Raw genomic sequence first — 10561 nt, forward strand, 5'->3', positions numbered from 1 at the left:
CCACTTACTAAAAAAGGACGAGACTTTTTGCCGAAATTTAAGCAGAGTCTCCCCTGAAAAATAGACATTCCCAAAAAATTGAAACCTAACAAATACACATTTATAAATCTTATCTAGCAGCAAGTACAAGGTAAATTCATGCAGTTTACATAATAGGCCTCCAGCCTTACAATCAACCCTAACATGGGCGATAACAGAGCATATCTAACGGAATTCAGTTTACAAAGAAACGAAGTTCGACATAAATAAAAATAGATGAAAGTTTGCCCTACACAAGCTCGGGCTTGGAGTTCATGACTTGATATGGCCGCTTGATTCAAGACTATCTACTGTCTGGGGGTGCAAAACAGAAAAACGTATTAGTGGACAAAAACAAAGTTTGTTACCTTTAAAAACATCATATAATAACCCCCACCGTTTAGAAAATGATGCTAAAAACGACATGCATTCAAACCGATGTAGCTATATATATATGTATACATAGTTTAGTCAAAACCATAATGAAATCCGTAATCTCGTAATAGTATACTATAACCAATCTCATTCCAAACCCTTTCCCAAACTACTCTCTCGAAACGCGTGCCCATTGTGGTTCTTTTGGTACCAACCCCGTCGCTTGGGGTGGCGGGAAGAAGAGATGGCCGACCAAAATGTGGCCGGCTGAACAATGTCGGGGGGGAGCGGGGGGGAGGGGGGCCTGTCATGAGAGAGAGAGAGAGAGAGAGAGAGAGAGAGAGAGAGAGAGAAGAGAAAATCAGATTTTTTTAACTGAATTTTGAAGTATTTACTCTTATGCCACTGGACTTCCGTTAATCGTAACTTCTTCGTTACAACTCCGATTTAAGCTCACTACGTGTCTACGAATTCGTATCGATGTGATCTATGTCGTGGTATCATTCAATTCCCCAAAATGTTACCGGATTAAAAAGTGACCAAAATGACCCTATCCCCAGATGCAAAATTGTAATTTCATAATTTAATAAATTTTAATAATTTAAATAGGTAATTAAAATAGGGTCAGGGTGTCACACTCCACTTCAACTCAGAATCGGACAAAGAAAATCTCCTATGACCCTACATAGCTCTTTGGTCGGCGCAGAGTAAAGAAGAGCACCACATCCCAATAACCACTACCAACGTCGCTGCTGTTGCCGCCGTTAAAACAGAGACAAAACATTAGCCGCTAGGTATCACAACTCTCCTGAGGAGAGACACAATCCAACGTCACTACTGCCGCTGTCGTCGAGACAAAGACAACACCAATCACCTAAAACACTGCAAAAATAATCAAACAAAACAAACAAATAAACAGACCTAAATCCAAACATATCTAGACTATATAGGGAGGGGAAGGGGAGGAGAAGAGGGGGCAAGAGGAAAAGAAAAGATGGGAGAAAAAGAAGGGGAGATGAGGAGAGGAAGGGGAAGATTGGCAGAAGAGAGGAAAGGCAGTGGCCCCTCCCCCCTTAGCTTCTTTGTAGTTGGTTGCTGGCAGGAGAAAGGGGACCAAAGTTCGGCTAGGGTTTTTTAAAGAAGCCACCCCGAATGAGAGAATTTGCGTAGTTGTAAACTTGTATATCTAAAACTTATCATAAATTATTTTGGAAGGGAGCTGATTTTACCACTCCACTTTTCTCCACTACACTCCCTTTTGTATTTAAATCAATATTGTTCTTATTTGTTCTTTCTCTTTCCAATTCTACCCTTACTCTATATTAAGGTTTCCAAATATGTTAGTACTATTTATCTTTGTTGTAGTTAATAAATAATTAGGGTTTTGGGCTAATATGGTTACAGGTAGATGAACCAAAGGATGCTACTAACCAAACTATCATTAGGACATATGCAGAGAGCAAGGTATACATAATAGCCTCAGATTTTTATTCTTTCATACTCAGATTTTTATTCTTTCATAATATGAGTAAGTAATTGTACATGCCTTCTTATTGAAGAGAATTAGAGTAAGAATAGAGTAGGAAAGAGAAAGAAAAAAAAAAAATTAATTAAAAAATATTTAAAAATAAAAAGAAGTGTAAGTGAAGAAAAATAAAGTGGGAAAATCACCTCCCATTTTGGTGAGACTATTTTTGTTTACACAAGTTGTGACGGTAGCCGACATACTCTATTAGTCTATTTGTCTATTTGTCCCCTTAGAATCAAGTGTACGACACTGTTCCCACGTCTAGAAATTCAATAGGATCCAAAAAGCAGTCAGGTCAACCAAATAAAGAAACCTTAATTGAGACTATTAAATTGTCAAAAAAACTAAAGAAACGCAGAAATGCCAGGGAGAGAAACCCGCTGCAGGCTGCAAGCAGGAAGCTTCCCTGACGCGCTGAAACCTCAAAACCCACAAAAGCAAACCAAAACAACTGACGGGTACGGCAAACCTTGTCTTTATTTTATATATAAAGTATTTTTAAATTAATTATAAAAAACTGGATTTGGCCGCTCAACCGCGTTCTCCTGTCTTCCTATGTAATACGGAATTGGTCATTCCATATCCCAATCGAAGAATATAGCGAACCTCTCTCTCTCTCTCTCTCTCTGTGTGTCTCTCTCCCCCCTCCCCCCCTCAAATATCCTCAACTTGTATAAATAAGAGGCTTCCACGTTTGTTATTGTTACACTACAACAAGGATCCATTGTTTTATAATAGTTTAAGTTTATCCTCTTCTTTTCATCGTTGCTTTATCCCCATAGTCTCATCGTCTATAAATAGCATCATATACAGCAAGTCAGGAAGCCACAAAGCCAGGAAGAGCACTTAGAAGAGACCAGAGTCCGCATTTACATAGCAGCAATTAAAGTACCAAATTAGCAATTTCAATGGAGATCACCCCCAAGTCATCATCGTCCGCCCTGGGAAGATTGTGCCGTAAACTGTCTCCAAGAAAGACAAAGGCAGGTCATCATGATGTAGAGGGCCCAATTGAGAACCCAACAACAAGCAGCAGCATCAGCAGCAACAGCGACCTCCAGATGTGGAAGGTGTTTGATTTCTTCGACGAGAACGGAGATGGTAAGATTTCCCCAGCAGAGCTGCAGACTTGTGTGAGGAGTGTTGGGGGAGAGCTGTCTGAGGAGGAAGCGGAGGCCGCCGTGGAGGCTTCGGATTTGGATGGAGATGGGCTGCTGGGGTTTGAAGAATTCCAGAAGTTGATGGAAGCCACAAACGAGGACAACAACAATCAGCAGCTCAGAGATGCCTTTGGGATGTATGAAATGGAAGGCTCTGGCTGCATAACCCCAGCCAGCTTGAAGAGGATGCTCAGCCGCCTCGGCGACTCTCGCTCCATCGATGACTGCAAGGCCATGATTCGAGCGTTCGACCTTAATGGAGATGGGGCTCTCAGCTTTAATGAGTTCACAATCATGATGCGTTAAATTAATTTAATTCCATTCATTCCTTTGTGTGTGTATATACATCATTTATATAATAACTTTGTAACTCAGATATTTCCTTCTTTTTTTCTTTTCCCTTTTCGAGCAGACATCTTGGTTGTGCGTGAGGTCTAACCAAGATCTAAAATATCGGTGATAACGGAAATATTGGTAGTTTAAAAATACAAAAATTTCGATGGAAATATCGGGATATTATCGATATTGATAAAAATGAGTAACGCTACGGACACCAACTTGTTTACCAACTTTTGGATACCAACACATGTGGCACATGACATTGCAACCTATGTCATCTGCCACCTCATTTATTTTAATTACATAATTTATTATATAAATAAAAGAATTTTTTTTTTTTTCTTTTTTCTTTTTTCGGTGTGAAATTCTTTTATTTATATAACAAATTATGTAATTAAAATAAATGAGGTGGCAGATGACATAGGTTGCCATGTCATGTGCCACATGTGTTGGTATTCAAAAGTTGGTAAACAAGTTGGTGCCCGTAGTGTTATTGAATAAAAACCACAGAAATTGTAAGAAAAACTTGAAAATTTTTATTGAAACTTTGGAGGATGCTTATTTAGTCAATTATTTATTAGTTTATCATAAAAAATTGGAAGGAACATGATGGATTTAACTAATTTAAGTTGATTATATAGCGAGCTGACAAACACCGTGAGTGTAGAAAATATGTAGTAATTAATGAAAAAAGATTAAACACACCACAATCATTTATATATAATGATTTACTACAATATTTTACATTTTATACATTGCATGGTAAGATACATAAGTAACTTAGTACCACATAGTTCCTATGAAAAGTTGAAACTTGAAAAGCAGCTTGCAAGTATTATATATACTAGATTCCATAGTTTATAATCACAAAGTTATGAGCAGCGTGGTGGTGAAGTGGTTGCAAATTCCGGAGTGGAGAGGGGTTTGAACCCCATTGTGTGCGAGAGCGTGAGTGAGTTTAAATTGTTTATTTTTTGAAAGTCTCGCAAGTATTATATATACTAGATTCCATAATTTATAATCACAAAGTCATCAGTAGTGTGGTGGTTAAGTGGCTGCAAAAATTCAGAGTTGAGAGGGGTTCGAACCCCTGTGTGCTTTGAGTTTAAGTTGTTTAATTTTTGAAAGTTCAGGATTTTTGAAAGTCTCGCAAGTATTATATATACTAAATTCCATAGTTTATAATCACAAAGCCATCAGCAGCGTGGTGGTTAAGTGGCTGTAAAAATTCAGAGTTGAGAGGGGTTCGAACCCCAGTGTGCGCTGAGTTTAAGAGTTGTTTAATTTTTGAAAGTTCAAGTATCGGCGAATCAAACGAAAATATCTTCCCCGAAATATCGGTGAAATTATCGAATTTTCGTATTGTGGATCTAACCTAAACCTCCTCCCCTATAGTTTAGACCAATGCTTGTAACATAAAAAATAAAAACCAATCAGGCTGGCTCCCACTGCAGAATCATGTAACTTTTTGAAAGTTCAAGTATCGGCGAATCAAACGAAAATATCTTCCCCGAAATATCGGTGAAATTATCGAATTTTCGTATTGTGGATCTAACCTAAACCTCCTCCCCTATAGTTTAGACCAATGCTTGTAACATAAAAAATAAAAACCAATCAGGCTGGCTCCCACTGCAGAATCATGTAACTTTAATACCTGCAATTTGACCCACTGATGTTATATACACCTGCAAGGTTTCGACGTAGAAACTCCCAGGAAGTTCCAAAATTTCTTACATGGTAATTGGCAAGCAGCTGCTATTGTCGCAATAGCTAATAAGTAACAAGTTAATTCCATTACATTTTCTACAAGTTTGCATAACAAAACTTAAATCCATTACAAGTAACAAGGTATTACCAAATTCTGGTAGGGAAGCTGCCATGAACATAGAAAATAGCTAGCATACCAACATCCCACCCACCCATTAACATAGAAGATACTTTGAGTACAACTTCATTTGCACACTGGACGAAAGAAACAGGAAGCTTCCATCTAAGCTTCTCATATTCCATTAAGGGTGACCACAACTTTCCACCCAGTAGGATAGTCACGATGCTCACACAACCATATTCCCTGAAGGATATTACAAGGAAAAATTATGCAAAATGACATATCAATAACACAGCCACAATTTGAAATTTTGCTTTCCTAGAGAGCCAAACAATTAAGCAATGGAAACTAGTTGTCCATCCTACAACAAACAAGAATATACACATGTACTGCGTATTTGAAGCTTTCCAAAAAAACAAAAACAAAAACAATAACCAATAATTGAAAACCATAGTGCTAATTTCATTGTAGCATAGTTATTAGTTTGTTAATTGCCTCAGCTGCCCCTTGGAAGTTAAAAGGCCTTGGTAAAATCTTAAGCACAAGGCTTATTTTTATCTTTATCTCTCACTCAGTGATCTCATGAAATCATCTAAGCTTATGCAAGACAAGCACAGGGAAATACCATCTTATTCGAGGTAAGCAATCTGAATCCTAGTTGGAATGTCCTTGAAACAAGTTTTCTTTTTTTGCTTTTATTTCTAAATACTAAAGCTTTGTGATTTCACTTCTATTTTTAATGTTTTGTCTCCAACCCATTGAAAATAAGGTCTGCTTATAGATAAAGAATTTGGTTTGTCTCAAATTATGGAGAAGATCTTTCTTCTGCCCGTTGGGATTGTATTGTTACAGCTTGTGGTTCATTGCTCTGGTACTCATTTGAAGGTAAAACATGACAAAACTTTGTCTAATTATAGTAAAATTTATTGTTTTTAAGATAATCAAATATAGAAAGAAAAAAAGAGAGTATTCCTCTGAATATTGCTTAAACGTGTTTGGTTGGTACTGCATTTTCTGTTGAGTATTCCTCTGAATGTTAAATTGGGACCTTTTAGTTTCGTTTTTTTTTGGTGCAGGTTCTTGTTTAAAGCTTTGGCTGGCCTGACACTTCAAATATGAAGAGGAGTAGTTGCAAGGAACTTGTTTAAACCCTTCATATGTTTTTATAGTTTTAAAAAAATTATAAATTTTACAAAAATGCAATAAAATAATAGAGAACTGACACAGTCAGAATCGCAACACTTCAGCAACGCTCCAAAAGGATTCACTAAAATCTTCAGTTGCGATTCTGTCCAATTTTCGGTTTGGAAAGAACAGAAAAAAAAAAAAAAAAAAAAAAAGATGTGTGAATAAGAGAGAAATATGATGTATAGAAAAAAAGAAAAATATGTACAATGGATAAAATAATAGAGAAAAAGGTGGAAGAGATAAACTAAGAGAGAGAGATGTAAATCCATAATCAAATTCCATTACATTTTCTACAAGTCTGCATAACAAAACTTAAATCCATTACAAATAACAAGGTATTACCAGACTCTGGTAAGGAAGATGCCATTAACAGAGCAAATAGCTAGCACACTAACATCCCACCCACCCATTAACAGAGAAGATACTTGAGTACAACTTCATTTGCACACTGGACGAAAGAAACAGGAAACTTCCAAATCTAAGCTTCTCATATTCCATTCAGGGTGACCACAACTTTCCGCGCAGTAGGATAGTCACGATGCTCACACAACCATATTCCCTGAAGGATATTACAAGGAAAAATTATGCAATCTGACATATCAATAACATAGCCACGATTTGAAATTTTGCTTTCCTAGAGAGCCAAACAATTAAGCAATGGAAACTAGTTGTCCATCATACAACATACAAGAATATGCACATGTACTGCGTATTTGAAGCTTTCCAAAAAAACAAAAACAAAAACAATAACCAATAATTGAAAACCATAGTGCTAATTTCATTGTACCATAGTTATTAGTTTGTTAATTGCCTCAGCTGCCCCTTGGAAGTTAAAAGGCCTTGGTAAAATCTTAAGCACAAGGCCTATTTTTATCTTTCCCAGTTTACATACTCGAGTACAAGAAATTGCAGCCTAGTGCAGCTTCTTAAAGCTAGGTCTGAAAATGTTTCACCATTGACTTCCTGTCTTCAAAACATTTTACAAAAGACATTGCTAGTCCATGTTTTTTTTTTGGGGTCAACTATTTCTAGTTTTTTTAATTTACATACTCTGTCTACATAGAAAATAGTTCAATTAAGGATCAAAACCAATTTATGGAAACTCCAATTCTAGTAACGAAGAATGTACAGCATGCAAGTGTATTCTCATAACAACTTGTTTTGCAGCTAGTAATTTCTTTACTGCTTTGTGGTTCACCTTCCTTAATCATGATGCATTTTTATGCCCATAATTTACTTGTAAGTTCTTTTCTCATAGCTAATAATTAGCCCACGCCCAAGAAATTTACTCAGCCGAGAATCCATGAAAATATTGCTAAGCGATAGATCATAAAAGGTTGAGAAATAAGGCTCTTAATAAGTAGAAAACTTCTGAACGTTAATTATTGGTTTCACCGACCTGCCAACTTCCCATGTTAAGCTTTCCATTTGTAATTGGAACCCTGCATGAGAACAAGAAACATGTAAATGCCAACGAGGCTACATATTTTCAAAGCAAAAAAGTAGTTTCAACCAATCCAATAAGGTATCCTCACGTCAGTGTGCAGCCAAACATTGATGATTTAATATGTGCCGGCATGTCATCTGGGCCTGAAAAACTTACATAAATCAGTATCAACATTTGGGAATGAATGCAAAGAACCAGATAAATAAGACCACAATTAATATGTACCCACCCCAAACAAAGGGTTATTTGATCAAACAGAAATTTTGGGTACAATATCAATCATATGTAACTATATACGATGCAACCCGAAGACCTAGCCAATCAAGTTAATGCTGCATTAAGTAACAATTTGGGTTAAACAGAGAAAACCAAAGTATTCCACGGACCAAGAGATCAAATGAATCCAATACCAACCTTCAAGGGTATGCTTCCATGGTGCAGATGTCCCCTGAAAATAAATATTGAAACATCACGTTATCTATGTCCTTAGAATAAGGGATACTGCAACTGCGACGTGAGACATTATAGGAAACAAACTAACCTCAGGAACTATCCTATTGAGGAATGTCTCTGTATCATCACGAACATCAGAGTCATAATTCTCATTGATAGTAAGAGAAGCACTAGTGTGCTGCACTGGAATTTTTTTTTTTTTTTCAAAACAAAGGGTAAAATAAAAAAATAGTTAATACTAAAAGGCAATTTTGAATTTTGAACATGACAAGGGGGCAGATATTAGTTTAGCCTTGGGGCTTCGCTAACTTACAAAAGAGATGTGCAAGGCCGCAGTTGAAATCTGACAATTCCTGGCCAATTTCCTTCACTATCTGAAATAGAAACCAGTAGATATGGAATTGTTGAACACAAAGTCATAATTGAATTGAAGTTGTGCTTAAAAGTAAAACACAAACTTGTTTCAATTGAAGGCCTTCATAATAATAAGCGGTTATGTCATAATCGAAAACACTCTGTGGCTGTTAGGGTTCAAGAGTGAAAGAGTACCTTAGGGGTGATGAGATGACAACCCCTCCTCTGCGGAGGCAGAGTTATGGTCTTCTGGGCCCACTTGGGACCAGCTGCTGCCATTGAATTGGGATCGTTGACGGTGGTGCTCGGGGCCCTGACCAAAGAACACTTGACGACGCGAAGCGGAGACGCTGACAGTCCCAATGACACGGAGCTCGGCAGCATTTGTATTTCCTATTGTCTGGTCTAAAAGCCCAAATGTTAGGAATTTGGGAAATGCACTGGTCGTTGAAGAATCTTTCCCTAACGATTGTTTGTTTCTAGGCTTTGTAGCTTTGTTTGGTCTATGACTTTTGTGTGGTTGTGCCAAGCCCAACTCGGCCCTATTCCTTTCCTGCCATCAATTTCATTCTTCTACTTATACCTAGAGTTGGAACCGAAATTGGAAATTACACACGGTTCAATTCGGTTTGATTTTTATAAAAAGTGTCTAGAAGAATTGAACCAAAATAGACCTATGCGGTTCCAGTTTGATTCTGCCCAATTTTCGGTTTGAAAAGAAAAAAAAAATAAAGATGTATGAATAAGAGAGAAATATGATGTATAGAAAAATAGGAAAAAGAGAAAAATATGTACAATGGATAAAATAATAGAGAAAAAGGTAAAGGAGATAAAATAAGAGAGAAAGATGTAAATAGATAAATATAAAGAAATATGTGGAAGGGAGAGAAATACGAAACATAACAAGAATGGATATGGTTCACCGAAAAGAAAAAAAAAAATTGGGCTAAAGTAGTTATTTAGTTGGGTATTAATTGGAACTAAGACATTTGTGTATTAATTGGGTTAAAATCAAGGCCTAAAATATCAAGAGTTTCGGAAATATCGGTGGTCCAAAAACACGAATATACCGATGGAAATATCGAGGAAATATCGATATCAATAAAAATTGAATAAAAATCACTGAAATTGTGAGAAAAACTTGGAAATTTTTATTGAAACTTTAGAGGATATTTACTTGGTCAATTGTCTATTATTTTACACACAAAATTAGAAGGAAATGCATGTCTTGGTGGGTTTGAGTGATTTAAGTTGATTATGTAGCGACCTGACAAACACTATGACTTCAGAAAATATGTAGTAATTAGTGAAAGAAAATCAAACACACCATAATTTTTTAGTTATAATAATTTACAACAATATATTACACTTGATACCTATGATAAGATATATAAGCTTATATGAGCTTGAATAAAAAAAACAAAGATAAAATATATGAGTAACTTAGTACCAAATAGAAAGAATTCCTGTTAAGTTCAAACTTAGTATCACATATAATGAACAATATTGAAACTCAATAGTGAATAATAATACAACTATGTAATATATAACCACAAAAAATAAAAAATAAAAAAATACAACTCCATAATAAAATAATAAATAACATTAAACATATGCCTAAATTTATCCTAAATAATATTAGCTTGCAAAAATTTTAAAGACCTTATAAATATCATATGTCGTAGTTATATTCACAAACTCATCCGCAACGGGGTGGATAAGGCTCAACAGGAGGAAGGGAAAGGAAGGGGTTTGAATCCCCCTGTGTGCAAGAGCGCGATTTCTCAACCATTTTTCATTTATTTAATGGTCTGGTTCAATTTTTGAGTCTAAGTTGACTTGTTTGTTTGGTCAACACAATTTTTTTCTTT

The 10561-nt window shown here is 36.1% G+C and overlaps 2 protein-coding genes across 3 annotated transcripts; one reads left to right on the plus strand and one right to left on the minus strand.

Moving 5' to 3' along the window:
• The first annotated feature begins 2549 nt into the window (after window positions 1-2549).
• LOC117627954 (probable calcium-binding protein CML31) lies at window positions 2550-3457 on the plus strand. Its single transcript, XM_034360277.1, has one exon. The coding sequence runs from the start codon at window positions 2830-2832 to the stop codon at window positions 3385-3387; it is 558 nt and encodes a 185-aa protein (XP_034216168.1). The 5' UTR covers window positions 2550-2829; the 3' UTR covers window positions 3388-3457.
• Window positions 3458-5194: 1737 nt separating this feature from the next.
• On the minus strand, window positions 5195-9254 carry LOC117628792 (UPF0047 protein C4A8.02c). Of its 2 annotated transcripts, none has more exons than XM_034361315.1 (7): window positions 8886-9254; window positions 8650-8710; window positions 8425-8519; window positions 8298-8331; window positions 7972-8026; window positions 7836-7878; window positions 5195-5491 (listed from the first exon to the last, which is right to left on the minus strand). In XM_034361315.1, the coding sequence occupies exons 1-7, from the start codon at window positions 9072-9074 to the stop codon at window positions 5420-5422; spliced, it is 549 nt and encodes a 182-aa protein (XP_034217206.1). In that variant the 5' UTR covers window positions 9075-9254; the 3' UTR covers window positions 5195-5419. The 2 variants fall into 2 exon arrangements, with proteins under 2 accessions (XP_034217206.1, XP_034217205.1); XM_034361314.1 differs by lacking the exon at window positions 5195-5491 and adding an exon at window positions 6677-6995.
• Window positions 9255-10561: the final 1307 nt, after the last annotated feature.

Source organism: Prunus dulcis, chromosome 5 (genome assembly GCF_902201215.1).
Source record: "Prunus dulcis chromosome 5, ALMONDv2, whole genome shotgun sequence".
Lineage (NCBI taxonomy): Eukaryota > Viridiplantae > Streptophyta > Magnoliopsida > Rosales > Rosaceae > Prunus > Prunus dulcis.

Bases quoted from the DNA above. Each gene is read 5' to 3' on its own strand.
- LOC117627954 (XM_034360277.1), top strand. From the start codon at position 2,830: ATGGAGATCACCCCCAAGTCATCATCGTCCGCCCTGGGAAGATTGTGC.
- LOC117628792 (XM_034361315.1), bottom strand. From the start codon at position 9,074: ATGCTGCCGAGCTCCGTGTCATTGGGACTGTCAGCGTCTCCGCTTCGC. The intron at 8,332-8,424 runs GTTAGTTTGTTT...ATTTATTTTCAG, and splicing joins TCAATAGGATAGTTCCTGAG to GGGACATCTGCACCATGGAA. The intron at 8,027-8,297 runs GTTGGTATTGGA...TAAGTTTTTCAG, and splicing joins ATGGAAGCATACCCTTGAAG to GCCCAGATGACATGCCGGCA.